Here is a 22,439-nt window from a genome sequence, read left to right on the forward strand (position 1 = left end):
TACTTTTCGTATGGTGTATATAATTGCTTTCACTTTGTATAATTTTCTCACGGGGTAAATAACTGCTTTCATTTTGCGTACTTTTTGCATGGGGTAAATAACTGCTTTCACTTTGTATACTTTTCGTATGTGTTAAATAACTGCTTTCATTTTGCATACTTTTTGCATGGGGTAAAAAATTGCTTTCACTTTGTATACTTTTCGTATGGGGTAAAAAACTGCTTTCATTTTGCGTACTTTTTGCATGGGGTAAATAATTGCTTTCACTTTGTATACTTTTCGTATGGGGTAAAAAAACTGCTTACATTTTGCATGCTTTTTGCATGGGGTAAATAATTGCTTTCACTTTGTATACTCTTCGCACGGGGTAAATAACTGCTTACACTTTGGATACTTCTTGCATGAGGTAAATAATTGTTTTCACTTTGTATACTTTTTGCATGGGGTAAATAATTGCTTTCGTTTTGTTTACTTTTACATGGGTTAAATACCTGCTTTCAGTTTGTTTAATATTTGCATGGGGTAAATACCTGCTTTTGTTTGTTTAGTTTTTACATGGGGTAAAAACTGTTATCATATTGTTTACTATTCAGATGAGGTAAATAACTGCTTTCACGTTTTTACTTTTCACATGGGGCAAATAACTGATTTCACTTTGTTCACGTTTTGCATTGTGTAGATAGCTGCCTCCGCTTTGTTCACATTTCGCCTGGAGTAAATAACTGCCTTCATTTTTTTTAACTTTTTATATGGGATAAATACTTGCTTTCACTTTGTATACTTTTCGCGTTGGACAATTAACTTCTTTCATTTTGCACAGGGAAATAGCTTCTTTCATTTTGTTTACTTTTCGCATGGGGTAAATAACTGCTTTCATGTTATTTACTTTTCACAAAGGGTAAATAAGTGTTTGTTTATTTTGTTTATTTTTGCATCGGTTAATAAATGCTTTCAAGTTAATTTCTTTTCTCATGACGTAAATAATTGCTTCATTCTGTTAACTTTTCCCATGGGGTAAATAACTGCTTTCACGTTATTTACTTTTCGCATTGGTAAATAACTGCTTCATTTTGTTTACTTTTCGCATGGCGTAAGTGAAATTTTATTTACTTTTCTCATGGTATAAATAATTTCTTTCACATATTTCTTTTTTTTTTTGCTCCGAATCAGATGCTACTGCTTTATTGTTCGTTGCAAAGACATTTGTGATAATGTCAATTTAACGCCTTTATTTAGTTTTATTGAGATTTGATTGCTTTTGTCATAATTAATAAAACCAATAAGAAGATCCTTTGGGAGCATAGAACACAACCAAGGAAACTAAAAGCAGACTCGGTTTCACTAAGTCTCTTTAAGGGAGATATTGAAATGCGCGACACCTCTTGTGCCCACAAGCACCGCTTTAAGCGTTTATTATGGTATCGCTAAAGCGATTTAACACTTTTGACCAAAACGGCACGTCATAGAAAATCTGAGTGCATTCAATGATTCTAAGAGACCAGAAACATGTGCCTTTTAGACACTCTTTTTATCATTTGTGATTTAATTTTCAGTGATGCCAGCCGTTATTGTGGGAATATTGCTCGGAGCATCAAAACTTGAAGGCTACGGTAATCAGAATTTGTAAGTTTTTAACTATCTCTTTTTTTATTTGTTTTCTTTTACTTGTTATTCAAAGAGTTCATTCAATGCAATTGTTCGTCGTGATAAAAACATTGTCTTCCCCTTATGTAACTTATATGAACAACACCACATATATCTGTTAAGAAAAAGCGAAAATATACCTTGCATACTTTTGAACCCCGCTTCTGCCGACTGGAATGTTAAGCCCTGCCAAGACCTGAATAATTAAAGTGGTAAATGCTATAAATTTCCAACTTGTACACAGTGGTATATTTTGTATAAAAACAAATGCAGTATTCAGCCTATTGACCATTTTATGTACTCTTGCTATCCATTTTGAAAAATAGGGAAAGTTTTTATGCGAATGTTTTGTGTTTTTTAATGTTTTGTTTCCAGATCTATACATAAAATTTAAGTAAGAAATCTTAAGTATGTCTTTGTTTATATCAACTTGAAACGCTGTTTTAAAATGTATTTCATTCATTTAGTTGTTGGCTGTCCGTGGACAATGGTTTGGTGTGGGCTTTCGTCGCACCTGCTTTACTAATTATCTCAGTGAGTATTCATTTTCCTCATTTATTTTAAATATAATGATTAACTTTCTGCCTTTGATGTTACATTTAACCTGGTATGTGTTAATTAAATAATGAAAATCGCATGACACACATTCGATGTTTATTTTTCTAAGAATATAATTATAGCTTTCTATGTTTTCTTTTAATAATGTCAACATTAAAAGAACCAATCGAGTAAATATTTATGTCTCCCACCACACAGTGGTGTGGGAGACATATTGATTTACTCCTGTCTGTGTCTATCTGTCTCTGTGTGTGTCTGTCTTCTGTCACAAATCTTGTCAATAAGTCCTCGGCCAGGTTCGATAACTAGCCAAATCGGCCCAGGCACTTCGGAATTATGGCCCTTGAAACTTGTTTTTTGATAATCAAAGCACTCAAAGTCTGATAAGGCAGTTGAGGTCTTGGTGCATGGCTGACTCATACACTACTATTCAGATGATTAGGCAGTTGTGGGAGACATGCGCTTTTCTCAAAAGCAGCTCTAGTTTATACATGATATTAATGTCATACTGACAACACGTAATTGTTGTGTATTCAGTGCATTTTTTACATTTCAGTTAAACTGCATCTGCCTGGTTGTAGTTTTTCATGCCATGTTCAAAACAAAAGCTATGGAGACAAAGAAAACACCTGACAAGATAAAGTAAATATATTGTTATATTGTTTTCTCTTTAAGGCGTAAAGTCACTGAAATTTATTACACAATACACCTGTTACAGATCATTCGTAATTGTTTTACTGCTTTATGCTCCAAAATATACTTGATCAAAGTTAATGTTATATTTCAGAACAGGTCTCTGGTCCCTGTGTGTCCTGGTTCCAGTGCTAGGTGTTTCCTGGATTCTTGGAATATTCTATATCAATGACAGTTTCTATTTCGTTCAGTATATATTCGCCATATTAAATGGACTTCAGGTAAAAGAATTTTGTGCTTTTTTTGAAACGCAAACAGTTTTAAAAATATTTGATAAATAAAGCGTTGTTGAAACGTTATGTTGTTCTATCAGGTCTTATGTAATATACATTTGCATGTGTCTTCAAGGACCCGTGGTCCACTGCATAAGCCACACACACACACACACACACACACACGCACGCACACACACACATGTAATAAACTCTGTAAACTTTACTGTTTAATCTTTTTTTCCATAACAAGGCCTTTTCTTGATTTCTCTTTAAATAAGGATCAGTACAAGTCGTATCCTTAAGAACTACAAGAGAACAGTATTCTTTGACATATTGTTTTATTTACAAAGATAATATGAAAATTCTGAAGGGCCTACAAGACCCTTTGATGTGGTTGGTGAAACACTGGACATCAGTTATCAACATTCCAATTATTTCGTAGTAGTGCTAAACTTTTTTTATACTGATATGAAGATGAGTGTTAAAGAACAAATGCATTTTTGTATAGATCTACATATCATCTCTTTATTTTAACAAATATGGACTCCTGGTATACTAGTATATATTATTTAAGAAATAATATATCTCATTTAGTGATTTGTTGCTGAATAAAACCACTGTTTGGAGTTCAGATGTGAAGGAATTATATTACGAGGGCGAAGCTCGAGTGATATAATAATATGCATCTGAACGACAAACAATGATTTTATTCAAGAGCAAATCACTAAATGAAATATATTATTTCGATTCTAACACGTTACCAATGATTCTAAAGTCGACCTTGATGGCATTCATTAAGTATTTGCCTGTTTTCCGTTGGTTTCTTTTCCAGCGCGTCGCTATGCCGTTTAACGCTCTGACGTAATAATTGTGACGTCAGAAAAATGTAACCCACAGTTTTCGGCCTTCTTATTTATATAGGAAAATGAATCGGGTCGTGTTAGAATAGCTGGTTTGCGTTTCGTAAAGCCTGGGTTCGTGTATGGCACATACCGTAACAAGTCTACGGGACCTAACCTCAGACATTAAGAAAATATCGGTACAACTGATGGATGCTCCCTGAAATATGTTTATTGTATCTATATTAAAAGCACAAAAGTGGAATTAACTGCCTGGACACATATAGTTTACTAATGTTGAATAATTAAAGGGCAATAACTCAGTGAAAAAGTATCCGATTTGAACAGAAAGACAATATGCGTATCTTCTTTTGGGAGTGAAGCTTCCTATGAGGTTTCAGTGAGTTGCTGTTAGTGTCAGAATAATATGTATATTTGATGTATTGATAACGTAACACATAAAGCACAGATAGTGCTTGACTCCCTTTTCATGCTACCATTGCTATAGTTATTGTTGAATTGCTGTTAATAATAGGATTTTGGTCATTCGTGGCTGATTTGAGGATTCAACTAATAATTCATCCCAGTACCTTGATAAGAAAGTTATTGCAACTACACTGTCAGGGCGGATAAATTATTAAAATGAAGACGTTTGAAGTTCATAGACTAAAGAAGAGTTGCAGAATTTCAACAAGGTTTCCAGCTATAGGGCCAGCGCATAGGAGTTTTACCTTAACGGTAGTTGAATGTTATAGACGATAGCAAATATAGGCTGAGCACCGGAAAGCTGAGACAGAGACCCAGAGTTTGGTATCCCCTCTTGGAAGTGAAGCATCCTACGAAGTTTTAATTCCAACCAGTGGTTCCTGAAGAATACTCTGAACAAGAAATGGTACTATAGTATACTTGTTAAATCACCAAAGGGTTATAACTCGGTGAAAAATCATCCAACCTAATTAAGAAGATAATATGCGCATCTCCTCTTTATTAGCTCGACTATACGAAGTATAAGGAGAGCTATCCTACTCGCCCCGGCGTCGGCGTCGGCGTCTTTCCGCGTCCCCACCTTGGTTAAAGTTTTGGTGCACTTTCTCTTTTTTCAACATATCTCTGTAATTAATTGATGGATTTGATTCAAACTTGAAATACTTATTTCTCATCATCATCCACATCATCTGACATAGGGGCCATAACTCTGGCAACAATATTTCATGAATTATCCCCCTTTTCACTTAGATTTTCAGGTTAAAGTTTTGATGCACTTTCACTCTATCTCTGTTATTACTGAATGGATTTGATTCAAACTTAAAATAGTTGTTCAGCATCATCACCCACATCATATGACACAAGATGCATAACTCTGGCACCATATTTTCATGAATTATTCCCCCTTTTTACTTAGAATTTCAGGTTAAAGTTTTGGTGAACTTTCACTCTACCTCTGTTATTACTGAATGGATTTGATTCAAACTTAAAATAGTTGTTCAGCATCATCACCCACATCATATGATACAAGATGCATAACTCTGGCACCATTTTTTCATGAATTATTCCCCTTTTTACTTAGAATTTCAGGTTAAAGTTTTATGCACTTTCACTCTATCTCTGTTATTACTGAATGGATCTGATTCAAACTTAAACAATTGTTCAACATCATTACCCTTATCATATGATGCAAGGTGCATAACTCTGGGACCAATTTTTCATGAATTATTTCCCCTTTTTACTTAGAATTTTAGGTTAAAGTTTTGATGCACTTTCACTCTGTCTCTGTTATTACTGAATGGATTTGATTCAGACTTAAAATAGTTGTTCAACATCATCACCCACACCATATGACGCAAGGTGCATAACTCTGGCACCAATTTTTTATTAATTATTTCCCCTTTTTACTTAGAATTTTAGGTTAAAGTTTTGATGCACTTTCACTCTGTCTTTGTTATTACTGAATGGATTTGATTCAAACTTAAAATAGTTGTTCAACATCATCACCCACACTATATGACACAAGCTGCACAACTCTGGCACCAATATTTAATGAATTATGCCCCTTTTGCTTAGGATATACTTATATAGTGTTTTGATACATTTTATCTTTACCTCTCTTATTACTTTAAGTTGATATTTTTGACATAGACTCAGGCTATTGTGCAATATCTTCATCCACAATTGGAGTCATTAAACACTCCAGTGACAGCTCTAGTTTCCTCAGATGTGCCCAGTTTCACTATCCAGCATCGAAATAGTCGAGCACGCTGTCTCCTGTGACAGCTCTTGTATTAAAAATTCCTATAATGATTCATCAAATTCCAATCAATGGTTGCTGAGAAATTCTCTGGACAAGAAATGGTACTTTAGTATACATTGTACTAAGTTAAAAAGCAAAGGACCAAAACTCAATGAAAAATTATCCGACCGAAACACTAAGACAATACGCGCATCTCCTCTTAATAGTGAAGCTTCTTATGAAATAGAGAAAAGATAAAACTTCACAGGTCGCTCAGCACAACAAAAACGAAAATGTTGCAGGCTCGGTTTGATTGAGCCTGTTCATGGACGGTAGTGGAAATGCATGCTACCGTCCACGCCCTCTAGCCCCGGGTTGAGCAGAACTCAACATTTACACATGCTAAAAGTACAAAAAGCAATTTAGAGACATCCGCAGATGTATTCAAACGGCGGTGAACATGGAACCTTCAATGATACACGTGTTGAGGCGTGTAATTCCATAAAGTGCGGCGTTTGGTCCCCAGATAAAGTAATGGGTTTGCCCCAAACGAGAGTTTCGCTAAATTCCATCACGTGGTTGCTGAGAAATTCTCAGGACAAGAATTGCAGGACGGACGGACGGACCGACGAAGCGGCGACTATATGCTTCCCCTTCGAGAAGCATAATGAGTGAAATATTTCAAGAACCCATGACGGGACTGCGTTGACAACATACACCCAATGACTGTCTTTATCTTTAAAACACCGAATGGAAATATAAAATGTAACAAAGGTTGATACGGTGCAGGTACTTGGACACTGTAGGTAGCATATCAATCAATAATGTGAAGTACATGTTTTACAAGATATGGAAGACATAGGTTTTGCTGATTTATATTTGTAAGAATTTGATTCTTACAAGTAGTTTATATATTTCTCTTTTTTTTCTTTTCAGGGATTTTTCATATTCTTGATTCACTGTTTCTTAAATGCTCAGGTAGGAACTTTCTTCATGGTCCTCGTTCAATTAGTCAAGGCCATAGTCATACGAAGTGGTCAGACTGACGTATTATATAACGGTGCTTGTCATCCATCCATCTGTTTACATCTACAAAACATTTCTTTAAATTTGATAGGTGCATGTCTTTGTACGTGTTTTACTCCGCACAACAGTACGTTAGTATTGTTGATACATAAAAATAGCAATATTCTTTTACTGATTTAATGTACTTGTTTTCATATTTTATTCTTGAATAAACTTTTTTTTTAAATATTATAATGCAGTTATCTTTAACCCTTTCCCTGCTAAATTTCTATAATGAACTTGTTCATCTTTCAATTTGGACAGTAGCATTAACTGTTAAAAGGGGTGCTTACCAAAAAGATACTGATTGAATGGCGAACAGGGCAGACCATAATCAGACTTCACGGATGTGCAGGCTGATCTTGGTCTGCACTGGTCGCAAAAGCAGAATCACTTGCCGCCAGCATGCTAAGGGTTAAATAAGAAAATAAAAGCTCGGTTGCACTGTGTCTATCAGTTAATAATTTTATAGATACAATTTCTTTTAACTGCAGGTAAAGAAAGCCGTTAAACAATTAAGAAGAAGAAGAAGACCGTTTAAACCAACATCTGTAAGTTGTTGTGAAATTATTTTTTCAAAAATCCTTTTTATTAAAATGCTGACCCTGTTAATATGTTCAATGCTTTCACGTTGTAATTTTTTGTTTCCAGTTCACATAAGTTTAAGTTCACGTGCTTTAAGTACAAGAGGTTAATAATAATGATAATAATGATAAATGGACAAAGATCCAACAGGCATCCACATGTTCATGGATAAAACATTTTTGAAACAAAATCCTACAGCATTAACAATATCAAATGTTTATTTGATACTGGCCACCGGCCCATAACAATATAATGCAATACAGAAGGACATGTTAGAGACATGTACAGGTACATAGTATGTATGGACGTATAACTGAGTGAGATATACACACAAATTCGAAAACAAACAAGAACAAAACAAAGTAACAAAACAAAGTAACAAAACAAGACTGCTGGGCACCGCCTTGGAAGGATCACTGGTGTTTAACCTGGTTTATAAAGCGCATGAAATCTCTATACTCCACAATAAACAAAAGTTATCCCCGCGAGCTGGATGCTTAATATACTCTTTAATGTTCACAAAATGTAAAAATGTTTGTGTAAGAATATAAAATGACAAACGTAAAGAAAGAATGTATTCCATGCTTTTGCAGATGGCAGTGCAACAAAGGATAAACTTTTGTAGCTCTACAGAAACAGTATCAAAGCACATCAGTCACAGTGAGCATTGAAAACTGCCTTCCATCTGTTCAATGAACAAAGTGTAACGTTTCACTAAAAAAACACTGACTATCAAACACGTTGTGTGTCTAAAACTAGTCGGGTCATCAACTCTTTTTATAAAACGTTTATTTTAATTCTGCGAACTACGATGGGAGAATTTCAGTTATATCAAAAATCTTGCGAAGCCTTAAACAACATCTCCTGACCTAGCTGACTAATATCTGACCTAGCTGAAAGGTATCTGACCTAGCTGAATGGTATCTGACCTAGCTGAATGATATCTGACCTAGCTGAATGGTATCTGACCTAGCTGACTAGTATCTGACCTAGCTCACTGATATCTGACCTAGCTCACTGATATCTGACCTAGCTGAATGGTATCTGACCTAGCTGAATGATATCTGACCTAGATGAATGGTATCTGACCTAGCTGACTGATATCTGACCTAGCTGAATGATATCTGACCTAGCTGAATGGTATCTGACCTAGCTGACTGATATCTGATCTAGCTGACTGGTATCTGATCTAGCTGACTGATATCTGACCTAGCTGACTGATATCTGACCTAGCTGAATGGTATCTGACCTAGCTGACTGATGTCTGACCTAGCTGACTGGTATCTGACCTAGCTGAATGGTATCTGATCTAGCTGACTGATATCTGACCTAGCTGAATGATATCTGACCTAGCTGAATGGTATATGACCTAGCTGACTGATATCCGACCTAGCTGAATGATATCTGACCTAGCTGACTGATATCCGACCTAGCTGAATGATATCCTACCTAGCTGAATGATATCCGACCTAGCTGACTGATATCTGACCTAGTTGAATGATATCTGACCTAGCTGACTGATATCTGACCTAGATGAATGGTATCTGACCTAGCTGACTGATATCTGACCTAGATGTATGGTGTCTGTCCAAACTAAATGGTATTTGATATAGCTGTGCGGTAACTGACCTATCTGAATCTGACCTAACTGTATGGTATCTAACCTAGCTGATTGATATCTGACCTAGCTGACTGATGTCTGACCTAGCTGACTGGTATCTGACCTAGCTGAATGGTATCTGATCTAGCTGACTGATATCTGACCTAGCTGAATGATATCTGACCTAGCTGAATGGTATATGACCTAGCTGACTGATATCCGACCTAGCTGAATGATATCTGACCTAGCTGACTGATATCCGACCTAGCTGAATGATATCCCACCTAGCTGAATGATATCCGACCTAGCTGACTGATATCTGACCTAGTTGAATGATATCTGACCTAGCTGACTGATATCTGACCTAGCTGAATGGTATCTGACCTAGCTGACTGATATCTGACCTAGATGTATGGTATCTGTCCAAACTAAATGGTATTTGATATAGCTGTGCGGTAACTGACCTATCTGAATCTGACCTAACTGTATGGTATCTAACCTAGCTGTGTGATATCTGACCTAGCTGAATGTATCTGACCTAGCTGACTGATGTCTGACCTAGCTGACTGGTATCTGACCTAACTGAATGGTATCTGATCTAGCTGACTGATATCTGACCTAGCTGAATGGGTATATAGCCTTGCTGCGGTAATTGATCTAGCTAAATGATATCTGATCTAGCTGAATGGATATCTAGCCTTGCTGCGGTAATTGACCTAGCTAAATGATATCTGATCTACCTGAATGGTATCTGACCTAGCTAAATGATATCTGATCTAGCTGAATGGATATCTAGCCTTGTTGCGGTAATTGACCTAGCTAAATGATATCTGATCTAGCTGAATGGTATCTGACCTAGCTGAACGGTATCTGATCTAGATGAATGGTATCTGACCTAGCTGAATGATATATGACCTAGATGTGTGACATCTGATCCATCTGTACTGTCTGGCTGAATGACATCTGACCTCGGTAGAAAGACATAGACTGTAAAATGTGATAAGAAATAGAAAGTCTAGCCAGAGCATCTCGCTGTTCTTGTTACCGAAATCGCACGAATCATGAGAAGAAAAGGCTAATGCTATAGTAGAGTCTAATAGAAGTACATATATTCTTGTTTAAGGAAATACTGTTTCATTTAATTACATTTTGTATGGGAAGTTGTTAAGCATGGAGTATTTTACTTGTAACGCCATAATTAGCAAAACAGACCTGTACACCAGTTTAAGGCAACAGTTAGATTGACATTCGTTTCATTAATTTATCAGAACAGAACGGAACAGAGTATTGATTTTGGACTTAAGCATATACAATATAGCTTATCGGTACATGAAAATAATTACAAGGACATGCAAATGAAAATGGCAAAATATTATGAGTTTACACAAAAGACAAAATTACAAGATTGAGTTTTAAACATCAACATTAATTAAATTTAATCTTATTTTACGTACTCCAATAAAGATTGATGGTATACTTACTAATTTATAATTTTTACTTGTTTTAATAGTACAGTAATATACATGTGTTGATCGATTTCCATAGTAAGCAGGAATTTATTACCTATAATAGAATTATTTTATATTTTTGCTTTTAGAAACGTTTACTGAAGGAAGACAGAAGTGTTAAAGACTCAAAAGGTATATCTGGAGAATGAATTTCGTGTTGAATATTAATTTTTAACTTCCAGTTTTCTTTACATTATGGAACTGTTAACATGCTAAAATGTCTAAAGGTGATATAGTTATCCGTACTACTTTTAGAACTTGACAAACATAGCAACGCATTTAATTTTTAGGAACAGGACAATGGTACTTTGACAGTGGTGGTAACGAACAGGATACAAGTGCCGATTGGAGACAGAAGGTAATTTGTTTATTTAAAGTAACTTAGCATTTAAACGTTTCGATCTAATATCAAGCAGTTTATACAGTACTGTTTTAATGTAGGATTAGGTGTTACGTTGTCGTGATACTGTTTGGAATGAATCAAAGATAGAAAAAAACATATTTATACGTGATGCGTTGATATTTCCAAGATCTCCAAGCCCTTCTTATGGATTTTGTTTAATGTTCTGTTCATAATATGATCAATGTAAGTCTACATGGCATCAAACAAAACGAAGCAGTATGAAAAACGGTCATTAATATTACTGTAAGTGCTGAAATGCCTTTCTGTAGAAAAGAACGAGACAGTTCTATTGATAAAATATTTGTGATAGATCTACAACATGAAATTTCAATTTTAAAATAGGCAAGAAAAGTTTTGTCTAAAGTTAGCAACAAAACGATGTAGATCTAAATTGGGGCTATAGATATTAAACTTTGCAGTAATGTCATAATTCCACCTTCCATCGTTGACCAAGATATATCTATAAATTTTCATGTGCTTTGTTTTAGGCTTTACATCCACACCTTGGCGTTTGGCAAGACTCGTTACAACGGACAAAGCCTATGAGTATACATGATGCTGGAAGGCCGTCCGCTGCATTTAGTGAGGCATCACGTGACCAGCTAACAGGAGATAAGTCACTGTCGTATCCGGAACACCTCAGAGGTCTCTCCAATCATCTGGACAACCGGTTATTCTCTGTGAAATTTTAATAGACTACATCTGATAGTAGAACTCTCAGCATCGCACAGTGGGGCTAATAGTCACACTAACAAAGTGACATTCCGAAAAGTATATTTAAAACTACCTGCATTGACGAGCTGAAAAACAGTCATTCCGAATGCTGTTTTATTTATTAGACGCCACTTTCAACGATAGCGTAAAGGGATTTTGATAAATGAAGTGTTATGCCAAGATAATCCATCGGTGTTTTTTTTTCTCAGGAACCTATAAATAGGAAAACATAGAACAGCACAATTCACAATAAAGATTTGTTCTTACTATGTATCTGAAGTAAACTTAATTTTCATATGCTTGTTGATTAAAAATCCCATATTCAGTGATTGACAGTGTGCCTTTCAGTCTCACTCTTTAAAGGGCCCTGGTCCGTTACCCAAAAGTATCAATAATATATGACCGATTAGATACACAAAATAATCTATTTAACCTGTAGAAAATAATAACTCGGAGCAAATGTTTGCCGTAAAAACGTGACAATCTGAAATGTGTTCAGAAGTGGTTGACCGGGTTCGTAAATCGTCGATCAATAATTGAAATACGTTCACAATGGGTTGGCCTAGATCTTAGATCGTCGATAACGTTCAGAACTGGTTGACCTGGGTCGTAGATCGTCGATCAACTATCTGAATTACGTTCACAATGGGTTGACCTAGATCTTAGATCGTCGATTAGCTGTCTGAAATACGTTCAGAATTGGTTGACCTGGGTCGTAGATCGTCGATCAACTATCTGAAAAACGTTCACAATGGGCTGACCTAGATCTTAGATCGCCGATCAGCTATCTGGAATACGTTCAGAATTGGTTGACCTGGGTCGTAGATCGTCGATCAACTGTCTGAAATACGTTCACAATGGGTTGACCTGGGTCGTAGATTGTCGATCATCCATCTAAATTACATTGAATATTGGTTCATCTGGGTCGTAGATCATAGATTAACCGCCTGAAATACATTAAATTTTGGGTGACCTGGGTTGTAGATCGTAGATCAACTTTCTGAAATACATTGAAAATTAATCAACCAATTAACTAGAAAATGTAACAACACACTAATATTCATGTTAAGCAAACATTTTGACAGTGAAAGTTTAAAAAAGGAATATACGTGTATACATTCGCCCTATTCTTTTCGATTTGAAAATCATGAGGTTCATTTCGCGTGAGAGTTACGTCAACGCTGCTTAGTGATAACGGGCCGCTGGTTTTCTAGATGACGTCGCGGTTGTTCCGTCTGGTGAACAGAATGGCCGGGAAGCTCATTTTAATGTTAAATGCAACAAAAAGTGTACAATTTATAATGTAATCGTGTTTACAAATGGAAAAGAAATATAATGCAAACATAAAAAATGATACTTTTATTTTTGGCGTTCATGCGAAATTAACGACAGAATAGGATCGGCAAATCAATGAATCGCAGTCCAATTCTGTCGGTCATTTCTCATGAACACTGAAAACAATTTCATGTCTTAAAAAGGCGTTTTGCTATTTTTGGTATTTGGTATTTGTTAATTACATGTTTAAGCACAGAGTGGCAGTAATTTAAGATAACTTTATGACCATTTTGAAATGTCTGTTAGAACACTACATAAAAAACGCAATAAAAATGACAAACAGCATCAGTGTCACTAATAAGTTAGTTGAACGAACATTTGAGATATCAGACGCAAAGGCAAATAAAACGTGAGTTTCTATCACGCTAGAATAGCAAGTTCAAGAACATAACCATCTGAATGTCTCTGGTCTTATTTATCTATCTAGTATAATAATGTAGGTCTATATGACAACATTCCATATAGAATGTCTTATTGATATATTATGTTGACAAAAGTCCATCACATAATCAATAATGTTGTCACATAAACCATGACAATGACCATTCTCTATAGAACCGAGAAAGTAAGCGTTACTGGCAAGGCGCACATGGGGGTAGGACGTAAATTGTGTCTTTCGGTGGTTAAAATGAGGAAAATGTGTCTATCGGGTAAATATGGTGGACTTTGTTGACAAATCGTCACCCTAGGGTGGATATTTTGCCAAGAAAGTGAGTTTTTCTTTTAAATTGGAAACATCGCATACGACTATTCTGTGACAACGCTATTTATCTCCTCCCGACAATTTACCATGAGTCAGTACCAGGCGCCGTAAAAAGGTTATTGAGATAATAGTTCAAGTCCTGCTCAAGTCCACTTTTCCAACGATTTTTGTAAAAACAGTACAAGTACGACGAAAGTTATGGTAGCCAAGGCTTTTGCAAGATTGATTCAAGGTGTGCGCATGCGTAAACAGCGCCAAAAAATTTTTCAGTATAAATTTTATGAAATTAAACATTTTAAACAAAGACAGAAGGTTTTTACTGCAATAATCTGGTAAATTGGAACCAATAGTACGACATTTCATTCAACAGAAAAGCAAATTCAGTGCTGAAAGTGGATTCTCAAAAAATAAATCTAAACTCTGGATCACTGGGCGATTGGAAAGCGCGTCTAGAGGACTAAATGATCCAAACGCTCATCAACGTAAAGAGCGACAAGCGTCAGAAGTACCATTGATAAATTTGACCTTGACACTTATTCATAAACCCGGAAGCATGTTGAATATCGGTGCTATCACCAATATATTGAAGATTTCTGCTATTCTATTGTTAATACAAGTATGTACAGACGTAAATGAAGTTGAAACATCGCCCCAACAAACATATATACTTACTCAGGTACCAATACCGATCGGGCAGATTGAATTAAACTGGCAATTTTGTAGATCTACCATTGAAAATTTTGTGCCCAGGTATAAAAATGAGAACCAAATATCATTCCTTTTTTCGTCAGACTTGGATATTGACAATGCTGTGATTGTTTTTTATCATTTAAAACACAACAGAAGAAAGCCTAGTAGACCAGAGATTAGATGTTCTCAAAACATTCATCGAATTTTTATTCTGATTCTTATTAGTGGTGACATCTCCCTAAACCCAGGGCCAGTAAAGTATCCTTGTGGAAATTGTTGCAAACCAGTTGCAAAAACACACCGTGCAGTGTATTGTGAAGCCTGCTACAAATGGTGGCATATAAAGTGTGCAAAAATCACTTCATCAGAATATAACTTTCTTAGCAACTCAGATGAACCATGGCTATGTCCAGCATGCAATTTTTTTAATTTTTCAGACTCCTTTTTTAACAACTCACTGGAATCAGAACATTCGTCATATATTGATCTTTCGTGTTCATCTTCTTCAAGAGAAAATCCACAAATATCAGTTTTCCAAGAACTGCGGGAAGTGAGAACTAAACATCCTAAAAAATTTATTCTGGCACACTTGAACATTAATAGTTTAAAATCAAAATTTGTAGAAATATCTGAAATCTTAAATGATATGATAGTAGACTTGTTATTTCTTTCAGAGACGAAACTGGATAATACCTTTTTAGATGCTACTGTAAGTGTGCCAGGCTACAAACTGGAGAGACGCGATAGAAATATAAACGGGGGTGGTTTATTGGCATACACCAGAAGTGACATTCCATCAAGGAGAAGAAAAGATTTAGAATCGGATCACTTAGAAAATATTGTTATAGAGGTAAATTTGAACAAAACAAAATGGTGTTTTCTAAATGTACATAGACCTCCAAATCAAAATGATGAATTTTTCTTTGATCATCTTACTAAAACACTGGATAAATGTATAAATTTTTATGACCATTATGCAGTAGTGGGTGACTTAAACTGTGACTTATTGTCAGAAACTAAAGGAAGAAATATCTCAGATTTCTGTGAACTTTTTTGTCTTAAAAATATTATTAAGGAGGCTACCTGTTTCACAAAAAATTTCAGTCCTTCTCTTTTAGATGTATTTTTAACAAATTCTAAATCTTTATGTATAAAAACATTAAACTTTGCAACAGGAATCAGTGATTGCCACAACATGATTAGCACTGTAATAAATAATACAATTCCAAATTTTGAAAAACAAAAAATTTCATATAGAAGTTTTAAAAACTTTAATATAGATACTTTTCAAAATGATCTTTCACAAATAAATCTTTCTGGAGATACTCCTCAAGAATTATCAAATGTGCATCATATATATAATAAATTTGAAGAAGATGTAACAAAAATCATAAATGAACATGTTCCTGTTAAACAGTCATATAGGAAGAGAGAACAATTGCCATATATGAACAAAACATTAAGGAAAGCAATTTACCATAAGAAAATGGCATATCACAAGTATTTGAAAAATAAAAATTCAAAAAATTGGGAAAAATACAGACAGAACAGAAACATGGTAAATAAGATTAAAAAGCAATCAATTAAAAATTATTTCTTAGAAAGATGTGTAGGCGGTAGCAAATTCTCAGATTTTTGGCAAACAATTAAACCCTATCTATCCAAAAAGTCAGGAAAAAATGATTCAAAAATTACATTAAATGAAAATGGAATTACAGTATCTGATAAAAAGGAGGTGTCCGAAATATTTAATGAATTTTTTGTTCATGTGGCTAAAGACATAGGCAATGATGAAATTTTTAACTCTGAAGATCATGAAAGTATACATAAAATAAATGAAAAAGGTTTTAATCCAGGCAGTTTTTCTTTTCAACCAACAGATCATAAAACAGTTACTAAAATTATAAACAAATTTAATATAAAAAAGGCTACAGGTGTTAATAAAATATCGGCTAAAATTTTGAAACTAGGAAAAGAATCTCTGGTACCCTTTTATACTGATTTGGTAAATATTTCAATTTCTACAAATGTTTTTCCAGATAGGTTAAAGGAGGCCCAGGTAACGCCAGTTTTTAAAAAGAATGATCCTTTCAGTAAAACAAACTACAGGCCAGTCAGTATCCTGCCAAACCCTTCTAAAATTTATGAAAAGGTATTATCAGATCAACTTACCTCTTATTTTGAAAATATTTTTGATGATTTTTTATGTGCGTTTAGAAAGGGTCATGGCTGCCAAACAACTTTATTAAGGTTATTAGAGGACTGGAAATGTGCACTGGACTCAAATCACTATGTCGCAGCTATCTTAATGGACCTGAGTAAAGCCTTTGATTGTTTACCACATCCAATTTTATTAGAAAAACTTCAGAGTTATGGTCTTTCAGAAAATTCGGTTACACTTTTGTCAAGCTATCTGTCCTCACGTAAACAACAAATTAAAATAAATGATATTGTCAGCTCATGGGCAAATATAGAGAAAGGAGTTCCCCAGGGTTCCATATTAGGGCCTCTCCTCTTTAACATTTTTATTAATGATATTTTCTACTTTATCAAAAAAAGCACCCTTTATAACTATGCTGACGATAATACACTCTCCTTCTGTTCACCAAATTTTGATCTCTTAATGACAACATTACAATCAGAAAGTGAAATACTTATACATTGGTTTAGAATAAATTGTATGCAGGCAAATCCAGACAAATTTCAGGCAATAGCAGTTGGCAAAAAAACTAAAGATAAATCACCAAAATTCAACATAGGTAGTACTGTAATAAACTGTGAGGATGAGGTAAAATTATTAGGAGTTGACATAGATTTTAATTTAAAGTTTGATAACCATATAAAAAATACTTGTGCTAAGGCAGCAAAACAACTTAATGTACTAAAAAGGATTGGAAAAAACTTAGGTAAATTAAACAGACTCACAATTTTTCATACTTTCATATTATCAAATTTTAATTTTTGTCCTTTGTCTTGGCATTTTTGTTCTGTAAAGAATACCAGAAAAATAGAAAAGATCCAGGAAAGAGCTCTCAGATATGTTTATAATGACTACAGTAGTTCCTATGATGAATTGTTAAACTTTGCCAAATTACCATCATTACATGTAAGACGTTTAAGAACAATGGCGGTTGAAACATATAAGATATTAAATAATTTGGCACCTCCAGTATTGTCCAACCTTGTTAATAAAAAAGATTCTAACTATAACTTTAGGTATTCAAATATTCTTCAGGTACCACAAGTCAGAACTTCAAATTTTGGTAAGAACTCCTTCAGGTATGCTGCACCTGTTCTGTGGAATTCCCTTCCTGAAAGCTACAGAAATGCTGTAAACTTCAGTCAGTTTAAAAATCAGATTTCTTTTTGGAGTGGAAATGATTGTAAATGTTCTTTGTGTAAAACTTGAATCTCTCGAATAGTTGCATCTTTTTTATATACCCATAGAACAGGTTAGCAGCATACTTGATTGATGTATATGTTTTCCTGCGTGACATTATGTATCTAATTTTTGCCCTGTATTTTTGGTTTTGCTTGCATATAGTTGTATATTATTTATTTTTTCCTGCAGTTGTGCTTTCTTGATTTCTATCATGCAGTAGTATTATTTTCTTATTTTGCCTTGTCTTTCAGTTATGTCTTGCATGCAATTGTATTTGCTTGGTTTTTCCTGCAGTTATGCTTTCTTTAATTTTCTTGCTATCATGTAGTAGTTGCTGTTCAGTTCACCTAATGTCTGATCCTGAGATGATAACTTCCTTTAGCTTTCTTTTAAATTATGCATTTTTTGTGCTTGTTTTGATGGTTTCACTTTTTTACATTTATTCTCTTATGGCAGTTTTTAGGTCACTGACCTAGAACAGCAGCTGTTACATGGTTTTTTAACTCAATTACATGGTCTTAAATGTACTGCTCTACATGGCTGTTAAATATAAAATCTATCGGTATCACATTCAAACTGCTGCCATGTCATTTTTATGTTTTTTTTCCATATTTAATATGTATGGTTTGTTTTATATACCAGATCTCCTTGATTGTGCAATGCTATTATAATGTTCTGTCTTGGTGCTAGATGTAATTTTAAGGTTAATTTGCAACAATAATTATTTAAATGTTCATATGTTTTCTTTTTAACCATGTCCTTCTTTTACAGCTTGTTTTACTTTTGTTCCTTATTAATTTGTTAACATATAGTCGGTTCAAAAGCACCTAGAGTGCTTATGTTGTATTGTTACTTGTCTTGCCGACTCAAAATAAAATTTATCTTATCTTATCTTATCTTATCTTATCTAAGAACCTTTTATTGCCGATGTTTGTTTCAGCCGATTTCAGTATCTTACGAGGAACTTTTAAACAATTTGATCTCAGAATTCACGTATGCAATGTTTCCAAAGTAAAAGAAAAGCTTACTTACTTGGCAAAATATCCGCCCTAGGGTGATGATTTGTCAACAAAATCCGCCAAATTAAACCCGATAGACACAATTTCTTGTGTAGACAGTTTCGGTTGCGAACAAGCGACTACATGTGTGTCTCAAATATTGAAATGCACGAAGAAAAACCCTACTATCAGAAACTGTTTAATTCGCCGTGAAATCGGAACATTTGCTCGATCCAAGTCAACATTCCCCCACATGCAAAAATACTAGAACGGGTAACTACGCGGGAGGAGAGAGACACGCGTAAATACGAAGAATTTGACTGACACGCAACGTAACCGACGAAAACAATTTTTGTTGGAGGTTTCAGGAAATCCGTACCAATTAAAAATCTATCTAACATTGTAACAAATCATGGTGCTACAGTATTACTTATTAGTAAATTTCCAATGCGCAGCTCATGGGGAAAAGTTATCATTTGACTAAATTTGGAGGCTAATGAAAACGCAGACAAAGTTTTAGCTTGAAAGAATCACCTGCTCGCCGTGGCTATCACGCGCGGTAATTCTATCTGTTTTTTTAGTCCGACAGGTAAATCTGATAAAGCTAAAATCTACTTATACAAGCCAGAAAAGCAATGCAGCTTCTATACAGACGTATTTAGAACCAGAATTTACCAATAGACCTTCAATTAAATTATTTGACAACACTGTAGTACTAATCCTGACCTGCGAAGTATGGGGTGTAGAAAAAATTCAAGTGACATTGAAAAGGTACACCTAGAATTTTTACGTAAAATTCCCACTTAATCGCGCAAAAGCAACCCTGCGAGTCGAGCAGATAACCGATTAATATTTTAATACAAATACTTGAAAGCACTCCAATAAACATTAATGAATTGCCTACAATATTTGTCATATAGTTTATGTTAGAAATATTTTAGATACAACTTGGAATAATGGCATCTTTTTAAACCAAGTAAACCTAACTTACAAAAATATTCAACTAGTAGTAAAACAAACATTGATCGACCAGTTCCTTTCGGAATGGCGTGGTAAATGCAAACATTTAATAAGGGAAAACATTTAGACCTTTTTAAAGATCAACATGCTTGCTAGGACTGCGGTTGTTCCGTCTGGTGAACAGAATGGCCGGGAATTTTAATTTAAATGCAACAAAAAGTGTACAATTTATAATGTAATCGTGTTTACAAATGGAAAAGAAATATAATGCAAATATAAAAAATGATACTTTTATTTTCGGCGTTCATGCGAAATTAACGACAGAATAGGATCGGCAAATCAATGAATCGCAGTCCAATTCTGTCGGTCATTTCTCATGAACACTGAAAACAATTTCATGTCTTAAAAAGGCGTTTTGCTATTTTTGGTATTTGATATTTGTTAATTACATGTTTAAGCACAGAGTGGCAGTAATTTAAGATAACTTTATGGCCATTTTGAAATGTCTGTTAGAACACTACATAAAAACGCAATAAAAATGACAAACAGCATCAGTGTCACTAATAAGTTAGTTGAACGAACATTTGATATATCAGACGCAAAGGCAAATAAAACGTGAGTTTCTATCACGCTAGAATAGCAAGTTCAAGAACATAACCATCTGAATGTCTCTGGTCTTATTTATCTATCTAGTATAATAATGTAGGTCTATATGACAACATTCCATATAGAATGTCTTACTGATATATTATGTTGACAAAAGTCCATCACATAATCAATAATGTTGTCACATAAACCATGACAATGACCATTCTCTATAGAACCGAGAAAGTAAGCGTTACTGGCAAGGCGCTCATGGGGGTAGGACGTAAATTGTGTCTTTCGGTGGTTAAAATGAGGAAAATGTGTCTATCGGGTAAATATGGTGGACTTTGTTGACAAATCGTCACCCTAGGGTGGATATTTTGCCAAGAAAGTGAGTTTTTCTTTTAAATTGGAAACATCGCATGCGACTATTCTGTGACAACGCTATTTATCTCCTCCCGACAATTTACCATGAGTCAGTACCAGGCGCCGTAAAAAGGTTATTGAGATAATAGTTCAAGTCCTGCTCAAGTCCACTTTTCCAACGATTTTTGTAAAAACAGTACAAGTACGACGAAAGTTATGGTAGCCAAGGCTTTTGCAAGAACCTTTTATTGCCGATGTTTGTTTCAGCCGATTTCAGTATCTTACGAGGAACTTTTAAACAATTTGATCTCAGAATTCACGTATGCAATGTTTCCAAAGTAAAAGAAAAGCTTACTTACTTGGCAAAATATCCGCCCTAGGGTGATGATTTGTCAACAAAATCCGCCAAATTAAACCCGATAGACACAATTTCTTGTTTAGACAGTTTCGGTTGCGAACAAGCGACTACATGTGTGTCTCAAATATTGAAATGCACGAAGAAAAACCCTACTATCAGAAACTGTTTAATTCGCCGTGAAATCGGAACATTTGCTCGATCCAAGTCAACTATGCAAAAATACTAGAACGGGTAACTACGCGGGAGGAGAGAGACACGCGTAAATACGAAGAATTTGACTGACACGCAACGTAACCGACGAAAACAATCTTTGTTGGAGGTTTCAGGAAATCCGTACCAATTAAAAATCTATCTAACATTGTAACAAATCATGGTGCTACAGTATTACTTATTAGTAAATTTCCAATGCGCAGCTCATGGGGAAAAGTTATCATTTGACTGAATTTGGAAGCTATTGAAAACGCAGACAAAGTTTTAGCTTGAAAGAATCTCCTGCTCACCGTGGCTATCACAGGTAAATCTGATAAAGCTAAAATCTACTTATACAAGCCAGAAAAGCAATGCAGCTTCTGTACAGACGTATTTAGAACCAGAATTTACCAATAGACCTTCAATTAAATTATTTGACAACACTGTAGTACTAATCCTGACCTGAGAAGTATGGGGTGTAGAAAAAATTCAAGTGACATTGAAAAGGTACACCTAGAATTTTTACGTAAAATTCTCACTTAATCGCGCAAAAGCAACCATGCGAGTTGAGCAGATAACCGATTGAATATTTTAATATTGCTCTAGAGACCACGTGTATTAAGATACCATTTGTGTTAAGAGATCTCCATTTTAAAACCCATTTTATCAATGAAAGAACAAAAGATGTTGTGTTAAGAGACCATTTCATTAAGAGACCAATTTAAAGCCTTCCCTTGAGTGGCCTCTTATTACAAGTTTAACTGTACTTGAAAGCACTCCAATAAACATTAATGAATTGCCTACAATATTTGTGAAATAGTC

At 34.8% G+C, this 22,439-nt stretch overlaps 1 protein-coding gene and 1 long non-coding RNA gene across 5 annotated transcripts in view; both read left to right on the forward strand.

Annotated features, from left to right (window-relative positions):
* LOC123552149 (adhesion G protein-coupled receptor L4-like) overlaps positions 1 to 12,346 on the forward strand; it is a 49,659-nt gene extending 37,313 nt beyond the window's left edge. For 2 of the 4 annotated variants that reach the window (XM_053541694.1, XM_053541696.1), the window contains 9 exons: positions 1,554 to 1,623; positions 2,112 to 2,178; positions 2,759 to 2,844; positions 2,990 to 3,116; positions 7,113 to 7,154; positions 7,736 to 7,792; positions 11,024 to 11,066; positions 11,225 to 11,292; positions 11,826 to 12,346. In XM_053541694.1, the coding sequence (XP_053397669.1) occupies positions 1,554 to 1,623; positions 2,112 to 2,178; positions 2,759 to 2,844; positions 2,990 to 3,116; positions 7,113 to 7,154; positions 7,736 to 7,792; positions 11,024 to 11,066; positions 11,225 to 11,292; positions 11,826 to 12,029 (764 nt within the window). In that variant the 3' untranslated portion in view covers positions 12,030 to 12,346. Of the gene's footprint in view, positions 1 to 1,553; positions 1,624 to 2,111; positions 2,179 to 2,758; positions 2,845 to 2,989; positions 3,117 to 7,112; positions 7,155 to 7,735; positions 7,793 to 11,023; positions 11,067 to 11,189; positions 11,293 to 11,825 lie in introns of all 4 variants that reach the window. The other 2 variants (XR_008370690.1, XM_053541695.1) reach the window with 2 other exon arrangements.
* A 2,216-nt stretch (positions 12,347 to 14,562) lies between these two features.
* LOC128556463 (uncharacterized) lies at positions 14,563 to 18,688 on the forward strand. The gene is made up of 3 exons (XR_008370691.1): positions 14,563 to 14,765; positions 15,454 to 15,629; positions 18,015 to 18,688. It is a non-coding gene; the product is annotated as an uncharacterized LOC128556463 (long non-coding RNA).
* The last annotated feature ends 3,751 nt before the right edge of the window (positions 18,689 to 22,439 follow it).

Source organism: Mercenaria mercenaria, chromosome 4 (genome assembly GCF_021730395.1).
Source record: "Mercenaria mercenaria strain notata chromosome 4, MADL_Memer_1, whole genome shotgun sequence".
Classification (NCBI taxonomy): Eukaryota; Metazoa; Mollusca; class Bivalvia; order Venerida; family Veneridae; genus Mercenaria; species Mercenaria mercenaria.